The sequence below is a fragment of the Leptosomus discolor genome, chromosome 1 (genome assembly GCF_034619465.1).
Source record: "Leptosomus discolor isolate bLepDis1 chromosome 1, bLepDis1.hap2, whole genome shotgun sequence".
In the NCBI taxonomy this organism is placed as follows: Eukaryota; Metazoa; Chordata; class Aves; order Leptosomiformes; family Leptosomidae; genus Leptosomus; species Leptosomus discolor.
The window spans coordinates 176,231,147-176,256,484 of NC_141391.1; the positions used below are offsets into that span (position 1 = coordinate 176,231,147).

The 25,338-nt window shown below is 37.1% G+C and overlaps 1 protein-coding gene across 1 annotated transcript in view; it reads right to left on the reverse strand.

Moving 5' to 3' along the window:
* Positions 1-24,890, reverse strand: part of NAV3 (neuron navigator 3) — a 410,369-nt gene extending 385,479 nt beyond the window's left edge. The window contains exon 1 of the mRNA XM_086471515.1: positions 24,819-24,890. Coding sequence (XP_086327641.1) covers positions 24,819-24,890 — 72 coding nt within the window. The remainder of the gene's footprint in view (positions 1-24,818) is intronic.
* Positions 24,891-25,338: the final 448 nt, after the last annotated feature.

Consider the following 25,338-nt stretch of genomic DNA (forward strand, 5'->3'; position numbering starts at 1 on the left):
ACAATCTTCACCTTTGCCTTAATTTCACTCAGATAATAGAAAACCCGTATTCAGTGAAGTCTGCTTTTGGCAAAAGGAAGTTTGGACTGAAACACTCTCAGCTATACCCAAAACCCTTCCAAGAATTGTTTTACAGATGTAATTATAGGGTAGAAACATGCTTGACCTAATGTTGTCATTAGAAGAGGTGAAAATTTAAATCCTGAATTGGCATAAGAGTGCTTGTAGAACAGAAAAGCCATCAACTTTTAACTGCTTTGAAGAGAAGAGGATAGAAAGATTTAATCACCATTTTGCTGCCCCTTGTTTAAAAAATACATGTGACTACAAAGGCAATTGACAGATTTCATGGAGGAGAAAAATTAGACCTATTGGAGTATTCATAAACGGCAGCAATAATGAACAACAAGTTGGTGGCACTCCCATCTTGCTCCTGAAGAGCAGCACGCGTACACAACTGCATGCACAGATGGGCCTTTATTGTTAATGTCCACAACACTCAAACATAATACTTATTCGGAATGTATATAGTCTTGTATTTTTTGGTACAGGATCTAAGTATCTTTCTGTGAATATCTATGTCTCAGAAAGAGCTATGAATCCTTTAATAACCTACTTGGAATTCTTAGGACACTCTTGACAAACCTGACTGTATGCAACAGCAAAAGGACAGACTAAAATTCAACAGCAGAGTAGTGGATCAGTTAAAAAAAAAAAAAAAAAAAAAAAAAAAGAATAATAATCCCAAAACAAATCCCAAAACACTTAAGCAAAAAAATTCCCTGCATCTTTGTGATAAAACCTGTTTTACAGTTTCCTGCAGGGAGCAAGGTTGTATGCCTAAATGCCAACTCATAGCTAGTGTTTTGATAACATCAGTGAGTTAAATTATCAAGCAATCAAGAAAAAAAAAGTGTGCTCTGTCCAATTTGGAATAAAATTATGGAAACACGCTATCTCATCTAAACCACCATCTGAAAATGTTGAAAATTTGCACCCACATTTGCTTAGGAGCATAAAACCGTCCAGTTCCTTGATGTTATAAGTTAAAGTGCAATCCATCACACTCAACAGGACTCACAATTCTATCTGGCAAATGCTGGATATTAAGGTGGAAACATATATTGCATAACTCATATGCAGCAACTCTGACAAACTCTGATGAGTTGGACTCACTGCAATAGAAAAAATCAGTCAATCCATTTGCAATGGCTGTTTGTCCAAGGCTTCCAGATGTTTGGCAGCCTAGCAAAGACATATCCAGGAACAGCATTTGCATAAGGAAAAAAAGACATGCCTGGAAGACCTAGACATATAACATCTCTTTTATTGAACAGTTTATAACAGTTCAGCATTTTATCTTAAAGAATGAAAGTGAAAACTCCCCCAAAATATCTGGATCTCATTAAAGAGAAAGAAAAAGCATTATACCTCATCAAACATTACAAGACAGGTGTCTTAGGAACCTACGACAGCAAGGCGGTACAAATTAAATCATGACATCTGCCACATAAAAAAGCAGAATAATGGCAGATCCAAAAGGATATGGCTTATAAAATAAAATACTATCATCTACCCATGTAAAATGTGTATATCCACCGATTTATGTTTTTCTGATGCCCACAGATTTTCTTTGTGAGCAGTAACACAGGGATTACACATGATTAGCTGCTGCAGTCATTGTGAGAAGAGAGGCAGCAGCCCTAAAGCACAGGCTGTCTGTGAGCAGAATAGGAAAGTGCTTCTCTTCCCTCTGAAGTAGACAGAGCTCAAACTAAAGCTATATTCAGTTCAAAGACTTCAAAAAGCACATGCCATGGCTCAGGTTTTAGACGAATCTTAACATACCAGCTTCAGCAGAGACTGGAGGTTTTAGGTCTTCAGGCAGGCAGTACTTTAAGAAAAAAATTAAACACATAAATCCATGTGCCTGCAACATTAAATTATGAATATCACCACAGAATTGAGAAAGGTTACATCAGCTGGCTAAGGAGCTCACCATGCCCTTATTTGTAATGCTTATATTCATGTTAGACAATCTATTTGGTGTCTGCATATAAAACCACGCGAAGCAAGTTTGCTATAAAACCTTTTCCATTTCATTGTCTGTATGCTCTGATATAATTTGGCCCTTTAGCACTGCCAGATGGCATTTAGGAGCCTAGTCATACCTGCAGGACATAATCACACAGGCACAGTGCCGTGCTAATCCTGAGCTGTATCTTGCCAGATCAAAGCATAGACAAAAACAAAACAGAAATGTAGCTAAGCCTCAGAAAGCTGTCTCCAAAAAAACACAGGGAAGCTGTGCAACTGACCGCAGCACAGCTGTGTGTGTGGCTGTAGACATCAACGAGCTGCCAGCATCGATAGGTGACACTGTCCTTAACAGCTGAAGATCTTGAAATTTGTATGTGAAAACTTCTTGGTTTCACTCAGGTACACAGTGCTGACAGCAGACTGTAATGCCTTGCTACAGCAACAACAATAATAAAGGGCCTGGACCAATGTTATTTGCCCAGGCCCAACTGAGGGACTTCTTGCAGCATAAGCATTGAAATACAGTGGCACAGATGCAGGGACAAAGAGAAACAGAATGAAGAATGTGAGAACTTCTATCTAAATAAGAGGAACAAATATGAGATAAGATCAATGCAGTCAAAGGTAACCTTTTAGAAATATTAGAAAGTTCAAAAGTAAATGAAATCACATACTCTTGATGTGTAAATTCCACTCATCTAAGCTGATTGTGCTGAAAGTAATGTATATGAAATCATACACTTTTGCAGGTAAGGATATTTTACACCACTTCATATGCTTGTATACGTATTTGTCACTTGATAATGAAAAAGTAGTTACTTTTAGTAATTAAACGGCAAACCTAGGATTTAATTACACTGTTATCAGCAATCCCTGACTCAAAAAATTCTCTCTGGTCAAACACCCATTCAAGGACAAGTCTGCCAAACCCTAGTTTAGAATAAATTTATATGAAGGTTCATTCACTTCTGAAAATTATTTGCAACAAAAATGTTGAACAATCTTAAACAGAGTAACTTAAACCGGAGAAATATTTTTTTTCCAGCCTAGGAAAAGAGTCAGTACATCAGAGTATCATATCAGCTGTTCTAGAAATCATGGCACTTCTACATTGGTTTGATTCGATCTTCCTCAGACACTGAGTGCCCAGTTAAAGAGTTCTGATTTCTACCTCTTGCTCCTTGATTGCAACCATTTTTTCAGAGAAAAGTCACCATGATCCAGAATGCACGTTACCCTGACACAACCCATTCCCTACAGTGCCTACAGTTATTTGAAAAACAAGGCTGGAACAAAATAACCCAATTTACTTGAGCATTCATATCTGGTGTTTAAAGGTGTAAGGATCAGCTACAAAATTTCCCTTCGTTTAGGGCTCCTCAGCCCCTTTCTAATTCTCTTCGCAATCTGTACTGACAAAACTGAACATCTCTCAGTTAAAAACAAACAAAGGAAAGTCTCCACAGAATTTTCACTTTGAGAAACCAGCAGCTTTATAATCTACCCCTTTACTGGATCCAACGGCTCAAATTTGATTTGTTGCCTTTCAGGATAGGTTGGAAGATGAATTTCTTTTTAGTGGAGACCTTGACAAGAGAGGGCACAAGTGATGCTTCACATTTGTGTTTTAGAGTGGAAACATTTATATATTAACGTAGTTTTGTGTTGTACTTTTGGATTCTTTACTGAGGCAGGTGACTGAATTTGTGTCTGAATGGTGGGTCTGGCCATAAGCACTTGCAGGACATAAGCTCAAAACCGAAACACATCAGTTGAACAGTTAAAATAAGAATTAAATTGTTATAACTTTCTCAGAAATATCTTAGCCAATGTTACCCTTTTTGTTTACTGTCAAAGGTGATAAAACCTGCAGGGTGTCCTCCTCCTGGACTGTTACAGCTACTCATACAAGACCATGCCCGTAAGTATTTTAGAGACAGACCTCTGTTGGGTGGAAGAAATTGTCCAGTTATGTCTAGTACTGAGTAAGATAAATTACAGGTGTTTTAGTACATGAGATCCCTCATCCTCTTTCCATCACAGAGACATTCAGAGAAGCATCATGAACAACGCTGTGATTCATGCCAGTATGGCCTTTCTCCACATGACTTGAGGCAGTAGGAGACAGTCTGACAACCTTAGAGCAGCCAAGGATGCTTCCACTATTGACAGCGGCTCACGGATGTTAAACAGTAATGATCTTGAACATCTCTAATCCTATTTGCATGTCTATTAAAATACAGTATACTGTCTGAATGGCATAATTCTGGAATCTTATATTTATGAATTTTATGAGTACATTGTGAATAGGCCTAATGTGATATGCCTGTATGAATTTCCTACTGTATCAGCTACCTGCTTGAAAGTCATTAAAAAAAAACAAGAGCAGAATAGCAGTAATGCATAAGCAAATTGAGTCGATCTCCTTCAGTGCCTTCCAAATGTCTCTTTTCCTGTCAATTCTTGGTTTTTATATGCATCTATTTATTTTTCAGGTCTGATGATAGAGTTGTTTCCAAAGAGTACATTTAAATTAGATCAAAAAAACTTGTACTATATTAAGCACACCCACCACCACCAACGGTAGCACAGTCATGCTGAAAGACTTTGTCTGACCTCTATATCTTACTGTAGTAGTAAAGAAAGAACACACAAATCTAAGTGTATATATACATAAACATATATATGCACACTGGTAACACAGTAAGACAACAAATGGTTATCACAAACCTGCTAATGTTCAATTGGTATCCTTATTATAATTTTGATGAATTATTTGGCCAGTACTGTAGTAATTACTGCATTTACAAAGCATTTTAAATCTATAAATGAATTTTCCAGAAAAATTAAATTAATATTCATATGGCTGAAATATAATCTCTATTTCAATGTTTATCTCATCCTTAAGCTAATAGTAAAGTTTAAAATACTAGATCAAAAAGACTGTCAGCAAAAACCAAAAACAGAAGACAACAATCTTTTTTTTTTTCATTGAGACTCCAGCCACACATAAATAGATTAGGAGTATGGCAAAGAGATTGTTAACATCATATCTTTGTTAGAAAGAGACATTCCAGATTAATGATCATTGAAAATACAGATGAGTTCAAATATAGTGTAAAGCATGGAAAATTGAAAATTGATAGTTAAATTCATTTAATAAAGGACAATTTGGACTGTAGCTATCAAGCCCTAGGGAAAAAATAAACTGAGAACATAAAACTCTTCTAAATCAAAAGACTGAATTTTCTGAAGATGAAAATAACATCTCTAGCTTAAAAATACCAAGTAAAATTTTACTTTGAATACATGGAACCCACTCTCACCGCTATTTCATAAATTCATTAGGATCAGAAGCAAATCCTATTAAAATAGTCAAGTGTGCGTAGATATTAATACCCTGGTTCTTTTGCTCAAAGGTCAAAAACACTACTCTAAATGCTAGAAGCCTAGACTAGAAGCGTGTTTAAAGTTCTCATTTCCTTTTTGTTCTCTCCTTTCTTGGGATGGGAGTCAGGGGAACTATAAAAAGTACATTTAAATCAGTAGCCATTTAGATAAATGATAATAAGCAATCTTTATACATACATGTGTATATACTTTCTTGACTAAGGAGGAGGGGAGAGGGCGAAGATAGCACGAAAAACGCAGAACAACCCAAAAGGTCCTTTAAATATGTCCTCTCTTCGAACTTTCATATGATCACGGACAGGGTCTGTAATCAGCGATGCTGATGTGTTCAGTTACGGTAACAGCACAAAGCGGCCGACCACATATGCTTGGAAGGGCTAGAAATACTAAATACTGCATGTTTCCACTGCTGCATTCAATAATGGTGCTTGCTAACACTTTTGAAAGCAAAATGTAATGTAAAATGTTTCGGACTTCTCCCATGACATCCACATCAAATGCACCCGGGGCGGGGGGGCGGGGGGGGAGGTTTTACACCCCATCTTGAAACTGAAAATCAAGGATTTTTTGTTTCCAGCTTGTGTAACACCAACTGCAGTAAATAACTTCTGCAGATCAAATTTTACTCTCAGTGGCATATGCGTGACTTAAAGGTCTTTACATTTTGACTTCAGCTGTTCTCAGACAACAGGCTCTTATCTTCCAGTGCAATCGCACAGATTTAGCTAAAGGCAAAGTTTTCTCAAAGCCGTACCAACAATTCTTCAGAGTACATTGATTTAGGAGCCACTGTATAGTAACGCTTAGGCCAGAACACTAAAGATGATTTCATTTGTATTTGTAAAACCATAAATAATCACAAAAACTGTATAGTAGCAAAGATGCAGATGCTTGCATACAAGGGTAATAATGGCACCTCTGTCTTCTGTTATCAGGGCAGATTCTCTTGCAAGCAGTTGAACATCAAAACTGTACTGTGATCTAACCCACAGAAGCTTTTTTCATTCTCCTCAGTGCTGACCTTTTCCAAATTCAACTTCACATGGTTTGTTATTCAACATTATGACTTTCTCTCCCAGCCTTCAGAACACTGAGAAGAAAACATGGGAAGAATGAGGTAAGAAACATTTATTGACAGAATTTACTGTGCAAGTCCCAAGCCACCAAAATGCTTCCTTATAGGAAATTGAATTAAGGCTTTTGAGACTACATGTTCCATAAACGAATCACAGGAGAAATAAGAAACCTTCATTAGAAACACCTACAAGATAGTAATATAATAGATGTCAAGACAATTCTCTCTTGCTTTAGAGAGACTCTTAGGCTAACCGAGAACACATAACAACATACTACATTTTCCTATTAATTACAAAAATCTCTGTTTCACTTGAATTTCTTGAGAAACTTCTATATGTGCTTTTAATTCAGGGGTTGTCTCCCTTCAAACACAAGAGCTATCTATTCTTGCAGAGAGAAGTTCACCAAACCTGTTGATATTCTAGCAGATGTCACTTTAATTGTGGCTAAATGTCATGAGAATACAGGACAGCCAACAAACCATATCCTGTACTCTAGCAGATAAATTAAAAGGTCCTTTTCAGTAGATTCAAATATGCTGTCTCTTCACAGTATCTGAAAGTTTTCCTTCCCTCCTCCCCTCCCTGCTAGATCAAGTATCTCACGGTTACTTGTTTCAAAGTCAGTAATGCCTCAAGTCCCCTGCATCGCCATTTCTCAGACAGACTCCAACTACAACCACCCCTTTGCATCATGACTGAGACAATCCATTCATTGAAAAAAATGCAAAGATACTGAGGAATCATAGGCATTACCTATAACTTCCCCATCTGCTCCCATAGATTTTGGCTGGTACACTGATTTTAGTGCAGAAATAATTTATCCATATAATTTTGTATGGTAACAAGCACAATGTGGTCTGGCTTCAGATTGAGGCTGCTACATATTACTGTAACACAAACACTGCTGGAGTAATGCAAAACCCCAAAAAGGTAGTTAAGTCTTTCTGTGTATTACCATTTTCTCCTTCGAAAACTCTATTCCTGTCTAATTGTCTTCAACACCTATCCTCAATTAAATCAGGAAAAGAGGAAGAGAAAAAAATATTTTTATGGCATCTCAGCATTAATTAACAACACTACAGTTAAACATGAAACGTGTCACGTCTCATCTAAATAAATATCCTCTAAAGTACATTTATTTCTTTGGAAACAACAACAAAAATCTATTCTGTGATTGAAAGGGTTAATGTTGAACCCTCACATGAAATGCTATCAACTATTTGTGCAACATAAAACAAAAAGGAAAAGCAGAGGCTAAGGAGTTTTTCTGAAAAAAGTGAAAGAAAGAAAGAACGAAAGAAAGAACAAACATTAACTGACACTTTAATTAAGCTACTTGTTTTATTTTATGAAATAAAGTACAGGAAATGCTAAAAACATTGAGGTAAGCCTTTGGAATAGCCATATCAGTGAAAATTAATCTGGTAAGTGCCTGTCTTGAACATGGCATCTTCCCCAGAGAAAGCTGACATTTCTACCACATTACTTTGACCATGTCTCTAAATGAATGTACAGCTATACATGCAACAACCACCAACAAATCGTGTCATTCTGTAGCACTCTAAATAACTGACATAATTTTAATTGTCAAATGGATCTACACTAAAAATATGCTAGAACATATGCAGTTTATGGAAAGATTTATAGCCTTCAAATATTACACTTTATTCACAACATTTACAAGCATATGTATCTATATATACTTGGAGTATGTGTCATTTCAAGTAAAAAGAAGGTGGCTGGTATTGGAAATCTCTTAAAGTAGACTAGCTGCTTAAAATATGCTGCTTACCTTTGTTTAGACTGCCAGTTTTTCAATTCAACCTGTGATTTGTATGTATACAAGGAGTATGTACCACCATGGGACTTCCTGGCCCTGACTATAACTCCAAAGAGCTTCCTGAATATAAATTACTATGAAATAACAATAATGCTAGTAATTACTTATTCTTCCCTGGGGCAGCTTCCGTCAAGGCCAAGCCAAAGACAGGTATTTGCATGTGGCGCACAAACATCCAGCGGGTGCCTACCTGCAAAATGACAGCACTAAAATAGATGGATCTCCATCCTGTGTTACAATAATGAATGAGCCAGATTCATCTGTATTGTCTTAACAGCACTAAAAACAAAAAATAAAAATCATATTTTCTAAACATTAAGGTAACTAAGCTAAAATTGAAACATTAGGTTGAAGGCTTAGTTTAACCAAGCACTGCATAGACATGCCACGGGAGGAGGGCCTAAGAGGAAAAAGAAGAAAAAAGAAAAAAAACATAGAAAGAAAACAGAATGCAGTAAGAAAGAGACTAATACTCCTGAGATAAGCAATAGTCAGCTGAATGTTTGACAACCCTAGTCACAACTGTTATCATAATTACAGCAATTTCAAGGAGTTTGTGCTATGTTGGAAGCATACGAGCATTGCCAGTTTTCCTCATTTAGTCAGTGTCCTCAGTCATACAAGGTACTGCACTGCATAGACTCAGAGGTGCTGTTTTTATCCCTAGTATTCTAATTTTTCATTCATCCATTCCTCGATTCTATGAGTACACAATCTCCCTCTCTCCCTATTATATATTTCTTCTCATCATGTATGAAAAGCAAACCTTTTATTTGTCAAATTATCATCAGTCAAAATACTGACAATGGGGATATTGGATACCACATAAATAATGTAAGACTACCAGCATTACTGATCAAAATTAGCACTGCAAGACCATTTACAGGCATCTACTATTCAAAAACACAGTAACCCGCAAGGAAAGGCAAGTATCCATTTCCTCTTAATAGAATAAATTTTCTTTTCATAACCCACTTTTTTAAACCTTACTCAAACCAGATAATCAAATGCTTCTTTATTTGTGCTGAGAATATAATAAAAAGTAAAAGCTCATCTGAAAATTCCAGGTTGTCGATAAAGACATGAAATACATGTTAAATGACAGTTTTTCATTTAAGAAAGACAATCTGTTCTTTTTCCCTGATAATCTACTGTTTAATTTTCTTTTCAGTGGCCTTTAGAGCCACATCATCTGAAGAGTCCAATTTAATCCTCCCTAGAAGTCAGCCTCATGAGACTGTAGAACAAATATTCTCATCTTCTGCAATTATTTCCATATGAATGGAAACCTGGACACTTACAACCCACAAAATAAAATCCCAAACTTGAACTCCATGAAAGTAGAAAAAAATTAACCTAACATCTGCATGTATCTGAAATTGACAGAAATATTAATATGCCCTTGTATTTTCATGCAGAGTAATCTATAGTACCAAAGCTCTGAGGTTTACTGCAGTTGGGTTTTCAAAACTAGTATTTAATGTATGTGCATGTGAAAAATACGGCAGCAGCTGATACTATATTGGTGGCTTGAACTGTTAAAAGCTGATACTTTTATTAAAAGCTAATATATGTGATATAAAACAAGCACAAAAATTTAAGCATCACAGAGTAGGAATGAAATAAAAATACTGTATAAATAAAGTTTGACCAGATATTGAGAAAACTAGCAACAATTATAGTTGTCTCTAAGGACACAAGTCTCATTATGCTACCCAAACTTTGTACGAGCACCTTTCCAACAGTCTTTCTACACAAATTCTAAAACCAAATAAAAACTTCACCTGCATAAATTTCTCATCCATCTTCCTCATCCTCCACCTAATAGCTCAGCTACCTTTGACTATGAAAAAATGATGGAGTTTATAAGAGGAAGAATGACTGAGAAAGCTGCTCCTCTTATATCTTGCTGTCATTTACACTCTCCTTAAGACTTTAGTCTTTACTCCCCAAGACATAGGACCAGATAGATGGGCTGTAGGGTAGCCACTGATTAGGGGACCCCAGAGCATACAAAGCACAGGTAACTTGCAAGCAGTCCCTTCCCCTAGCTCACAGCACTGGAAGAACCTTTGTAACACCCCAACCCATGTCAACCTCCTCAGTATAATTAGTAGGTTTTTCTTTTATAAGAAGGCAGGTTGGGTGTACTGTGTGCAGAAACAGTGCAGTCTCTCTCTAAAACATAAGATGGGAAACTCTGGGAACAACAGACAGTAGACACGGAGAAATCTGTCAAATTTCTAGAATCAAAGTGACTGGATGAGAAATAATGCTTAAGTAAAACCCAAATATTCTGCGTCTTAGGTACCAGCTCAGCTTCTGTTTTCTGGCCCTTCTGTTAAACAAATCTAAAACCAAGCTACATTCAATGAAGAATTTTAAGGGACATTAAAAATGTTTCCTCTGAAAGAGGCAGTAAGTGTTCAATCCAAACAATATTAGAGGCCATTCAATCCTTGTCTGAAGAGTCAGTCTCATTTAGGGGTCTCATTCAAAAAAGCCATGACTTGGAAGAGTTTCAGTCTTTAAAAACAAATCGCACTGTTGCCTTAAAAACAAAGCCATGAAGGAGCTCCCTTTGTAGTTTTTGGATGGTTGAATTTTTTGATTCATTACTAGGACTTTTTTTCCACTCAAGTTAACTAATGGTCTCCATGAGGCGACACAAAAAAGTGTGCACTTCTATGGGCCTGCAGCAGCTTTGGCAAATTGACATGGCTTTGTCTGACAAACTGACTTTAGGATGTTCTCAACAAGGTCAACAGCTACAGATATCTTTAGTTTTAAATTCTCAAAGGCAGCCCCAGGGCCCAAGTTTTGTCACAGTCTGCATGCACACGGATAAACTGACAGCTGATGGCGACTGTAATTCTCACCTGCTGTGAGTAGCCACACTTGGGTCTGTTCGTTGGGGGGTATTTTTCAAAACAAGAAAAAAAAAAAAAAAAAGGAAATAGACCAATATTAATTGATTTTTCTTTAAAATTTTATAAGGCCTTTTTGCAAAAAGATGTTACATCAAAAATTGAAAGGCTCTACAGAAAGCCTGCCAAAAATCACTGGAAAGATTCCCACTGTTATCTAAGAGGTCTGGGTAATTACACCTTTAGAGTACAACTGTGAAGTATTTTAGTGTAAATCTAAACACAACTTTAACCATGAAATTGTCATCAATACTACACCTCTTTAAAAAAATCCCTGTGCAGCTACTTACTTGGTTTTGAGAACTGTTTCATAGCATAATTTACTAGAAGAAACATGATGTTACGAACACTCATGGCACGTGCCTAGAGCACTTACCAGGATGCATTTGTAGATACAGCACCAAGACAGTCACAGAGCATCTTCCAAATGCAACAAATGCTTCCCTGTCCCTTCAATCTCCATGTATGGTATTAAAGGCTAAAAATTTTAATCATTGAAAACACACAGAGAAATAAATATTCAAGTTTAAAAAGATTTTTTTGCCATGAAAAACTCTCTATCCTTCATTCCACTTCTTTATCTGAAACCCTCCTGAATCAATTGGTATACTTCTAGCAATATTGTGTCCATAGCATTCCTAAATATATGCTGCAGTAAAGAAAGAAAGAAAAAATGGAGTTCAACATACTCAAAATACGTTGTCTTAATCAGTATCTCATAACAAGGAGAAACAAGCACTTCTTGAAAATATTAAATAGCAGTAATGGGTTCGTTTCTTCCCCTTAATGAGGTTTCAGTTGTGGTTTTATTAAGAAAAATCCTGCTAAGAAAGAGAACAAAAAAAGATACAAAATAAACAATTATATAGCATACATGTTCTGACTCCCGCACAGGAGAGTCTCTGGTTTCCCTGGGCAGCTGTCAGAACAATCAGCCTCAGTCACAGAAACCTCCTTTACAGGGGAGGAAAATAAAAATTAAGACCAGCACCCCCCCAAACATATGTTCCACAGTTTCCCTTTTATCTCCTCTGAAATTCTATTGTTACCCAGGCAAGCGGCACAGCCTGAGGTGCAAATTTAACTGTTTAAAATCCACAATTGAACTTACCTTGGTAAGAAATTAATTCCTGGAGAACACAACTTCCAGTCTGTTATGCCAGCTGTTCTGCTTACAAATGACAACTCCGCCTTTCTTTCTAGCTGTGCCGTGAACTGACATATCAACATAACACAAGATTTTTGACAGATCAAATTTGCATTGGCCACAATCATTAGACACACATTTTGGAGGAATTATTTTGTTTGCTTTTATCATTTGATTGACATATACAGATAAGTAAAGGGCAAGAAAAAGGCTAACTTCTGTTAAAGGTATTTTGCACGTCTTTTTATGCCTAACTGTTTATAGCATACTAACCCAAAAGTGAACAAAAACACTAAGGGAGTGGAGGGGCAAGCAAAGGAGAAGACACACACTATTTCTGCTTATGATGGGCTAAAACCAACTCTGAGGTCTCCACACTCTTTGGCACTTTTAAACTACAGATCCACTTAGGAATTTTGCTCTTGGGATCATCTTTGTTTATAATCTTTACATACCATTTTAGCTCATTACTGTTGAACATGACATAGCACGGAATATTGAAGTCTCTTTCTGCAAGACATGTAAATTAAATCTGGATATAATGTTAACTCCTGACAGACAGCTTTGAATTATTAGTGTTGTTTTTATGAATAATTTTATTAATTTTTGTGTGTACAGAAATTCTACAAATCAGCTTGCATTACTGGTACATTTTTTAAGAAGGGAGCTCCTTTGGATTTTGAGCCAGAAAGCTCATTTTACAGCAGGACTGATGCTACTCCAGAGCACATTGTAACCGGCTCCATCTGCTTTCAGAAAAGAACAAAATCCCAGTTATCTGAACTTGCATAGGAAAACATCTGGAAAATTCTTTAATTTTCTTCTATTATCTCTTTCTTCCATTTCCCTGACTGATCCATTTGCTCCTCTTGCAATGATTTCTTTAAATGACTATTTGGAAATACATAGAAAGAGTAAGTGGCATTGTAAGAAGTAGTTATGTGGCAGCTGACAACGACATGGAAGTGTCATCTACTTTATCTACCACCTAAAGAAAACAGATTAAGAATATATTCCCTTGGCTAACACACAGCCAAATGGGCTGCTGTAATCCCAAGAGCATGTTTAGATTACTAAGTATGATGAAGAAATATCAGGAAATTAGGAGAAAATATATTTACAATGCAGGCACCTAAGGCATTATAAGGTTTTGGTCAGCAAGACAGAAAGAAAAAACTTGCCTGTTCCTTCCTTTGTGTGCACAAAGTTCTCCCTCCTCTCTCACACACAGTACAACTTAGTTCCTAAGTGACGGGTGGTTCGTATAGGAGATCACGTTCTACTAAGAAAAAGGTGCATCCCACTCTTAGGGACTGAATACAGAAGTGGAATCAGGGGAAATGACAAGCAAACTGTAAGGTCTTTAAGACAGACAGAGTCTTTTTTACCGTGTTCCTACAGCAGCAGCACAACTGTATCATTCATGACTCCAACTCCTGTCCTTTGCAGCAATGCAAATGAATAGCCATGAGTGCAGCATATTTATTTTAAACACTAGGCAAATATATTTGACCTTCAATCTGACAATCTTAATGCTCTGAGAGAAATCAATGTTTCCAAAGATCCTTTAATTTTACAGGTGGATAAAACTGATTTTAAGCAACTTCCCTGAGGGTACAGAGAAAATTAATAAAGCTAGAAGAGAAACAGACCTTTAGCCTTTCTGCCCCAACCTGTACATACATCATCCTTCCTAAAAGTGATACAGCAGCAACTGTAATATAGCAATAGGCAGATTATATTGTTAATAAGCTACTTACTGATACAGGTGGTGTTTCACAAAGCAGTAACTGTTCCACTCTGAATACAGAGTGGGTTCAAGCAAACTAAATAAACACCTTCCAGAATTTTGGCTCTAATATTGAACTCCTACCTCAACAGCATTAAAAATGACAGGAGTCTAAAGTAATTTTTGTTTAAGAAGTCAACGTATTTAAAAAAAAAAAAAAAAGAGAGATCACCATCAAGAACTCAATATGTATCCCAATCACTACACATCAAGTAAGTAGGAAATATCTTCAAGATATCAGAGCATATTTTGTAGTTACCACAGGTAAAAGCTGGTTTTAAATGATGCCCACTATTGGGGGGCCACATGTATTAGTGCTTTACGGGTACTTGCTAGAGTTCTAGAGGTTATGATGTTGAATCACTGTGTATTTGTGTCTCGTAGCGTCCTTTGGTTCTCATTTACGATGCTGACAATAAATCCAAAGTCATCTGACCTCTGCAATCAAGCCAAAAAGAACACCTGCTGGAAATTATCCCTTCCAAATGACAAATCATGGACACAGTGTTTACATCAGGCAATTTAAGAAAGAAACAAAACAAAAAAACAAAAAAAAAAAAAAAAAGAGAGAGATTATTGGCAGCTGCCCCCTAGTCGTTTTTTTATTGGTACAATGCCTCCACCATACTTACAAATAACTACACCCTCTGTCATGGAGTTACCATGCAACTTATTACTGGCATTAATTTAGGGACTCAGATAGAGAGGGATGTTTGCTCCCCCTGCTCCGTGTCAGTCATGACATAGGGACTGATGATACTTTAAGGCTGCCTCTTCTATCAGGAACTAAGAGCAACTGCCACGTTTCTGACTGACCTGGAGAACACTGACAGGCTCTACAAGAGGAAACAAGTGAACACACAAATTTCTCATCAACAAAATTTAAGAAATGCAGACTTTAAAATGTAGCAAACGTCACAATATAAACAAAATAAATATTTTAAATCATATAATTACTACTACCATTGTTTTAAAAGACTTAAGGGCCCTAGTTACAGACAGGTGACTCCTGTTCTAAGCACTGTAGAAACGTGCATACACATGCACGGAGTCACAAAGATCCTAAGCTAAGGATGTGCTTTTCCACAAAAATAAACAAACAAATGGAAAAGCAAAACATGTGAGCATGTGACTACACTAGACACTGTCCTCTGCATCGTTGTCCATATTACATATTTATACGCAAGCACCCACTCAAAATACTTGTACACACAAGTATATGTGTAGATAAGCATATTCACACACACAATTATCCGCATGTTTGTATATGCACATATACTGGAAAAAAAATGATAAGCTGAGTTAATCTGAGTAAGGCAGAACAAACATATAGAGGGCAACAAACATGTGGCAAGGATAGAGGGAACATGACAGTAAAGGAGAAGACACCTGACCATGAAAGGAGAAAACAGCAACAACAATAAAAAGAAAGGAGGAGAACACAAAAAAAAAGAAATACCAAGAGCCCAACTGATGAAGACAGCCTGCTGGCTTGCATTTCAACTACAGGTTTATTTTTCCTTCAAGAATAATAAACGTTAAACTGGAACAGCAGCTGCTTTGCTACATACCTTCAGATAGAGCCCTGGATGCCAGGAGCTACCCTTTTCCCTGGCAAAACCTACATTCGAACGCTCAGGTAAAAGTTCTATTAAGGGAAATAGTTGTGCTTGATACTGACTATTCTAGAAGACATCAAGGAATTTTAATATGAAAAAATGTATGGGTTTTGCATAAGGCAGTGCCTACTGAGATACAATTTTATCACATCTGAACACACTAAAAAAAAATCCACACAAATAAATTACAATATTCGAACATTCATTTCACTAACACTAAAAAAACCCCAAAAAACCCAAGACAAAACCAAACAAAAAATATAGCTGAGAAGCAGAGGAAATATAGTGGTATTAAACTCAGCTCTACCAAATTTTGTTCTCTTCCAGCAAAGAAGCTTTACTCATTTACCTGCAGAAAACATACAGCGTAACTATGTTAGTTCGTGTATATACATATACTTATATTCAAATCAAAATGGATATGCACGGACTCGCCGATAACCAACTGTGAAAGAAAGGAAGTTTGCCCTAAAAGGAAAATGATAACCATTTCCAGAATTCTTCCCTGTCTTTACATTCTTTTGTACCTCAGCATTGGAGAAAAGCTAATACCAGTACCTATGCATTTAGAAAAATAAATTAAGCATCTCCCAGCAGTATTCTTTTATTGGGATGCAGCATGAATGCACCCTGACACTTCAGTTTAAGATGTAACAAAAAATAGAGTTCTGTTCTGGTAAAATACCCAGACTCAAGAGACACGTTTAAGGGTTGCCTGCATCATGAAACTAATGTAATAAACTAATGCAACTCCAGCAATATACCTTGACTGTAATTCTACAGTTTTGGCTTTTTTTTTCTTCCACGTGTATTTCCTTTAGTAAGCATGTAAAAATCCTAGAAAAGTCAGTCATAGAAACAAGGCTTTAAACTTTCCTGTGCATCATTTCTGCATTTGTATGAAGTATTGTCAAACCTTTCTCAATCTCTTTATTCAGAATGCATATTTACATACTGTATCCAGGAAAACAAGATCTGGTTTTATTTAGGACTATTAATTGTTGTTGGTAATCACTAAGTGATTCCATCAGATGTTTCTATTCAGAAGCTAAAAGCCACAGTACCAGACAGGGTTGTCCCCTCATATGTTGCTTAAGGTTAGACCTATCTAGAATGAGTTTAAAAGGTTATTAATTCTGCTTTATAAGCAGGCACACAACACAGTCTCACAAGAGACTTCTTGCTTTAACATATTCAAGATGCAGTCTTAAAAAGGTCTTTATATCCCTCCTACAAAGACACACTGCAGTGCAGTTCATTACTGGTTTATGTCTTCTGATGCAGCAGCAGCAGATGCTTCTCCTTCCAAATTCAACTATTCAGGCTTCCAGGGGAATTAGAGAAGCAACACAGGGATTCAACAGCATTTGTATTACTTTACTTGTACTGCAAGAATGCAGAGATAACCAGGAAGATGCACAGTGCTTGACCCAAGTTTAGGATCCAGTTAAAATCTCAAGGTAACAATACAGAAAGATTTAGAGAAACCAGCCCAAGACCAATGTAGTAAAACCAACAACAAAGCATCTTCCAAATGGTTCGTAAGCACAGCAGTGCCTTTCACTTAACATAAAAGTAGAATTTTCATCAAAGCAGAGAAAAATGTCTTTAGTTGCATCTATATTAAAACTGGACTAGTCATGTTTTAGTCTTTCAGACAATCAGCTTTAGTCCAGAACTGAAGTAGGCAGGAGGTTTGCATCATTTTTGCTCACCTTTGTCAACATTTTGAGAGGAATCCTGGCTATATATTTTGTAGTGTTTATTGCCCACAACCTGTTCAAAGTGGAAAAAAATCCCATGGAAAGTTCAAAATTCACGGGAAGGGAGACAAGAAAATAGGTGGTCTCCTAATGAAGTCATTATGGGACCATCCCTGTTTCAAAGATCAGATTTCAAACTGCAAAAACCTCAAAAGGCCTTTTCAAAGGTATTGGTCTTCATGAAGCTGGGTGATAAAATCCGAAAACAATCTCACAGTGCAAGATCACCTAGAAGCCTCCGTTCAGATTCTCCACTGTACAGTGCTCTGTGCAACTGCTTCTCAAGCTTGTGACTCTTAGAAGGGAAAAGACAGGACATGATTACATACTATTTCAGGAGCCCAACCCCTTCCTAATCTGCATTTGATCCTCAAAGTACAGCAGTTTTTCCCAATAATGAGTTCAATACAAATGTAGATAAACCAATATTACTCTGTAGCACTTCTAAAAAAAAAAACCTTAATGTATTATTAATTAATTAAATTATTTCTTATTTAATTTATTATTATTAATTAAAAGTACAATTACAGTGATTTCCTTATTTTGCAATGCCACTGCAGAGAAACAACAAAGAAGAAAGTCATATGATTTTATCTACTAGTTTAGCTATTTATTATCACTTAAATTGTTCTTTGTCCTGAGGCTAACAAGAGCTGTCTTTGAAAAAGCTAGGAGCAACAGCAATCAAAAAACAGGATTTATGGTAGAAAGCCTCTAGCCTTTTTTTTCTTTTATACTTGACATGGAAACCTTATAGATAGTTTGTAACCATCAAGGTGCCTAGAGCAAACTGTATAATCGTGAGATATTACCTCCACAAATTTCACTGTTTTCTGCTTCTCAGCCATTGTATCTTATTCCAAATTAGATAAGACCATTTGAGACAAGATGCCTAAATCTACCTTTGCATATGTACTAATAGCAATGTGATTGGTAGAAATCCAATGCCTTTAGAAGTAAGTGAAGACCAAGGCCAGTAAGTAATAGTATGTTTTGGGGTTTTTTTTTGCGGGAGTGGCGGGGGGAGGGTAACCAACCCAAGTGAAAAGCCACCTTCTTCTTCTCACTCTAGTCTGTAGTACATATCCAAAATCATGTTGTATGTGTATGTACAGTGGTATTCATTTCAGCTATCTGATTACGCAAAAATCTGCCAGCACAAACAACTGCAAAGCAGCTGAGCTCCTTCCAACCAGGCACTGATGACATCCTGTACAGCTTTTACCTGGTATTCTTAAACAAGTTTTATTCAGTTTTCAGGCACACATTAACAGCAGCAGGTTAAAGATAACATGGAGTGTGAAGAAAAGCAACCAGCTGAGAAACCACGGCATGATACTGAAATATCATAATATAAAAGGTACAGCCAGCCAGTATCTTTTAAAGAAAATAATTAATTAATCCGTATTTAATTTCTCAGCTGTTTTGGTACAGCACCGGGTCAAAACACTGCAGTGTAATTGAGACTTTGTTGCAGATAGTGGCTTTGGGAAGGCAATGAAAAAGCATAGAAAAGAAATGTGTACTATCTTATTTACATCACGGTTCTCCAATAGGAGGGGAAAAAACCCTGTAAACATGCAGCAGAGGACATGAATTTACTTTATGAATTATTAAATATGGGTTTCATATTTCATAAAGTGATATTTAACACCATTTATTGAGCCTGTAAAGATTGGTTTTTCTAAATTGGAACAACTGCACTAGCAGAGGGCACAGAACAATTTCAGCGAGCGAGAAGAGTCAGGTGGTGGGGCCCCAGGGAGGTTTGACAAAGAGGGAAATAATTCAAGTCTTTCTAGCATAAATTTTGAAACAGAAAACCCATAGAGTATGGAGCAAGACAGCTTAAGGGAAATACAGAGGTAATATATGACAGGCTGATACAGTAAAGAATTTCAAAAGCAACTGTAGTTTTATTCCCATAGCCTATTTCTTCTTATCAACTGGGTGGGCTCGTCCTATCTCTGTCTAATTCAAAGGTAGCAATGAAAAAACAACAGGAAAACAAAAAGAGAACAAACCCTCTCCTCAGCCCTGAAGACTCCTCACTATCCCCTCATCTCGCTATTTTTGGTTAAAACACTGAATATATGTCCTGAAAAAAAAAAAAACCTGCCAGCTGTTGTGAGATAAGGGATAATAGTGAACATTGAGCTTAAGGAGGCTCTGACTCTTCACTAGATCTTCGGACCTCCAGTTGTCTGCAAAGCATCCCCTGACAGAGACACAGATGGGCAGATGGACAAAAACACACAGAACATACATACATACATATATATATATATATATGTACATATGTGAGGACGGACTGAGGTGAGGAGAGGGAGAGAAAGCTCAGTTAGAGCTGCCTCAAAGGCAGAAGTAAATTCTGGGTGGGAGAAATGAACATTTTTGTTGAGATAACAAGCAAGATCATCCAGATCCTAGGTCCCCAAATGAAAATGAGCGTTTAAAAAAGAATAGCAACCACCCTGGCCTACCCAATATTTAATGCCATTATTTTTAAAAACAGTTGGGTGGCTACAGCGTTAGTCAGAAAATGAGAACTGAAACATGAAAATGGAGAGCACAAACACAGTAGTATGAGCATGTTCACGAGGACAAATTGTGCGCCTGGCCCAACTGCCTCATGGTGACAACATCTGATTTTCCTGAAATGTTGTTCTGTGTGCTGAATATCGACTAAAATGAAGCAGGCAGGGATGGAGGAAAAGTGTGATGTACATGCTGATTACCCTCATTTCATCTGTCCCTTCTAAACCTCCTCTCTTGACTTGATTTTTAAAGGATTGCATGACAAGACTGCATGATGCTTTTGACAGTAAACTACTATATTACCCTATCAGGCAAAAACTGACTGATTATTGGACATTTAGTTAATATTCAAATGGCTACTGGGGAGACCAGCAAAACATTTGACAGTAGACAAAGCTTATTTGGTATTGCTGCTTATTAATTATTACCCAGTAATAGCATCTTGGTGTCTATCAAAAATCTCTGAGTTCAGAGGCTGATCTGCCCACAAAAAGAAAGACTGAATGAAACAATGCAATTTGTTCTGAAAGCAACTGAGATCCTCGCACTTTCTCATATTTATCTTCAAAGCATGTACTTGGGGTGGTGGTGGTGACGTACTAAAAACTTTCCTTCATTTTCATTTGGTTTGGATCAGTCCGTAAACAGAAGGACCGAGTTTGATTGAGAGACTTTAAAAGAAAATGTGATGAAAAACTATCCCTGTGACCATAGCAAGCATTCTGGGTGTGCAGAACTCCAAGCCATATGTCAGTGGTGTCAGTGGAGGTGCAAAGGTTCCTCCTTTGGAAACTAGCAATTCTGCAAGAATATCATTACTACCGTATTCTGCATAATGGATCTCAAATCTAGGCGCACATCTTTTGGTGTGAGTCAGGATAGGGACTCAGTGGGCTTGTCTGAAACACCCTAGACATTGTGGAACAGAAAGCAGTAAATTAGTTAGTAGACAACGCAGCTACGTCAAACCTTTAAGCGATGGAGTGCTATTGTTACTGGGAAGCATTTTGTATGTTACAACAGTTCTGAAACAATTTTACAGGTTTACACAGGGTCAAGTACATAAATGACACTTGAGGGTATTAAAACCTGTGTTATTTACCTACATGTCACCTCACACACATCCGTAATGCCCACGGTGAAGTACACTCTCAGACTCACACCCCCAGTCTCCAGACTCTAACAAGGCCACAGATGCAGCATCGTTCAAAGGCTAGGCTTTGCCTGCCTGAAACAAGCATGTGTTTTTCGAAGATACCAACTAACCTGGATAGTCTGTCAAAGAAGCAGCCACAATAGGACTTTCTTGTGGGAGGGAAACATTAAAATTAAATGACAGGAGTAGCTAGGAAATTTTGGATATGTGTGTTACAGATTTGACTAGTATAAATCACGCATGCGGCAGCAGATTACAAATTTTTATGTTGATTTGGAAAACAGAAGAATCCTGCTGAATGATGACACAAATAGACAAGGCAGACATTTCTGGGGTTTAAAATGGTTATTTGCAGCAAGTTGCCTATAGAAACCTGTTATTCAAACTGCCAGTTCATAGCTCTCTCTGCCATTTATCATGTGCTAAAATCATGAACCCTCACACCATACTGCAAACAGTGATACATGCATTTGCTACTTACTGGTGTTTATGTCCTAAAGCCTTGAATATTATCACCCTTTTAAAATAAGAAATTACAGTACACTGTGAAAATGGCAAATAGATGCAGAAGTACAGCATTTAACCTGAAATCTCTACACGGATGAGGCTGTATGCCTGGAACACACAGCACAGAGGAAGGAAGGACACATTTTGGACAGAGATACCATGGACACACAGTCCTCAAGTAAATGAAGCTCATGGACATCCCAGCACTGCTCATTCCAGCTCATTACCAATTTACTGAGGCTTTGCACCCAGCTAGAAGAATTTGTAGAGGGAAGACCAATGCCTGTTTTCTGACGGAGGTCAAATTAATTGATTACAGTGATCTTTCCAAACCTTTTTCCTCTCTGCACTGCCTTCTGTTAGCCTGTCTCCTTCCTTTCCCCAATGCTTCAGACACAGAAATTGGAGTACTGCTTCCACACAGCTAACAAAAGCTCTCACTTCATGCCTGAGCCTCATTTTGTCCTGAAGAGGGTCAAATACCCAAGTACCAGCCCAGAGACATGCACCAGTCCCACAAACATAAAGAGACTATGGCCAGAAATCAATAAAACTGTCATTGCGTCTTGCAGCTACAGAAAGGCTAAGGAGCTTGACAGTTCTGCAACTATATAGCATGTTTATAGTACAGCTATGAAATTATTAGAAAAGCTAAATGCCAAAGCACAGTTTGCATTTTTAAAACTTCCATAACATGGAAATTTTTTCTCCATTTGATTTTTTTTTTTAAATTCTCCATGCAGAATACAGTCAAGTGACAATACATTCTTCAGCAACAGAAGAGTTTAGTCTTCCCAGAACACAAAATTTTTCGTTTTTTTATAGAACATAAGCTATCCAAGAGATTCAGCTTAACTTCTGCCTGGTCTGATCCAGGTACAGCACTGTTAAGGTATCCATGTCAGCCAGTGAGTCAGCCAACATCTCCTAAAGTGGTCCTTTTTATTTCAGCCTTTTCTGCCTAACATATTTCAAAACTTGCTTTACAAACAATGCAGCATAGAAAGACAGCCAAATTACTATTACTTCCTTTGTTTCCCCATCACTTTTAAAGTCTTATTTTATTAAAATATTAGCCTTCTATAATGAACTCGATACCAGCATATCAATTATATTAAATTACTAGTAAGGATCCCTGAATGCAATGAAAATTAACCAGGCTTCTGTTTATTATCATCACATTTCTGTCTTCAGCATCAACTACACCACAGGAGCAGAGTCTTTTAGCAGCTGCAGAGCCTTCAGCGGTCGTTGCATAGTTCTGCAGCTGGATAAAATATCCACAGGCTGGCTCAAAGAAAGCATTTGACCTTGAGGTACAACAGATCCTCTTTGAAACAAACTTCCTCCTCCTAAGCAATCTGAAGAGTCAGTCTCTAGAAGTGAATCTACAGGTATTAGACATGAAGGGAAAAAAATTCTTTTGAAATAAGAGGGAGGTTGAGGGAAGAGGGAACTCAAGCATACTAGATTCCAGATCAGATAATAATGGTTCAGAAAACAGTTCACCAGATGGTGAGATTAATGCTAACATCTCTCAGCTTTTATTTTGTGCCACATAAGAGTGGGAATTATGAGTTGGAGAAAGTCCCATGCTCTAAACAAGTCATGCTCTAAACCAGTTATCTCCTATTGCATACCTCTGTGTCTTTTCCATTACGAAGAACCCACTCAAAGGCTGACTGTATTTTCACAATAATTTCGTCACATGTTTTATCATGGTATATTTCCTACAATTCTCCGCACTTTAAAGGGCTATTGGCTGTGACCGAATGATTTAGATTAACACATGTAAATCTCAGAGGCACTAAACCCAAGTATTTGATTTTGTAGATATTAAAATTGTTTCATTTATGTTGCTCATAAATTTCCCCAATTTGTATTTTCCCCAAACAAGATCAAAATTATTTAAAATATTAACCATCATCTTTCATACCAAAATTCAAAAAAAGATCCAACCCAGCAGCATTTATTATAATAAAACTGTATGATAATAAAGTCCATAAACTACACTCTGATACCTGACTTGTACATTAACAGCCCCACTGAACCTAGGCAGCAATTCAAAGAGGCCAGCAAGTCTCATTTTAAGGCCTAGTATGAAGCGTTCCACAGCCACAGAATGCTACACCAGAATACACTCTTTGCTGGCTGCCATTTGTTGCAGACCTTACATTAGAGCCCAGTCATGAAAAGTATTACAGAGTCTTGAACTTTATTAATAAACTGGAGATTAAAAACAAAACAAACCAAAACAAACCCCAAACAAAAAGAAAAAAAACCCACAAACCCCAAAACTTTTTTTCAGGAAAAGTCTATTAATGTAATATTGAAAGACCAACAAAGCATGGGAAAATAGAAGGAGGACCCAAAGACATTAAAAAGCATCAAATTGAGGTTCATGAAATAAGCATTAGAAAAATTTCGTGACCATATTATGAATAAATAAAGGAGATGAACTGGAAAGGTGAACCTTTTGGGACAGTCTGTTGCAGAAGTGGGATTTCCAAAAAGATTTCCCATATTGTGGAAGTGTGAATGTACATGTTCAAACTGCCTTGGGTAATGAAGGGTTAAACTTGAGCAACAAGAAATTATTAGAAAAACAAATTATACAGAACTACTAGTAGGATACAATGGGAAGGGTCTATCCACACATCCACTGTAAAAGACAAAGACCTCAAACAGTCAGATACTTCAGATCAGTGTGCCTGCCATGAACTCAGCACTGACAGTGAGTAAAGGTTTTGCCAAACAATGTGCTAGACAAATTCAGGGAGCTTCTGACACAAAATTACCAGGCAATCAAGGAGTATTAGAAAGAAAATTACTAGGGATGAAGAAATTGTGTCCCATAACAGCTGTTCACTGTACCGCAATAGTGTGTGAGCATAGCAGACTACTTTATCTTCAAAAGCACATTGATTTCCAGTTTACTAAAAATCATCAAAGAGTTTGAAAATGATTAAAATATAATTAAGTATTATTAAAAATAATCTTACCTTCTTTTGATCTTCTAATTTATGACTTACTGGATTCCTTCCATGTTTGTTCATCTCTGAAGATAAATCCATCACATTCACTCCTTGCCCTTCGAAATGAAATTGGTTCAGCAATACAGCAAACTAATCCAAAAAACAGGGGCTACAAAAACAGAGACATGGTGTTTTTTCCATCACACACCATCTCTGAACATCAATGACTTGCAGAAATGACTAAGAAACCCATCGATTGAGCTGAGGAAAACTTTGCAGTTCACTCTTTGGACTTTCCAAATCACCATAGCGTTTTAAAAAGCTGATGTTTGAGAAGAGAAATATTCATCTGCTACTTTTAACTCTGGCTGCTATCTGTATCTTTCTTCACACGTTTCCATTTTACAGAAGGTTACATCCTGACTGTGAACCTGTTGAGAAAAAAAAAAAAAACAATCATCACGATTGATTTGCAATTTGCTGTCACTCTTTGTATCTGACTACCTGTCCTCCTCAGGTATGTGGGGGGGGGGGTTGTTTGTTCATT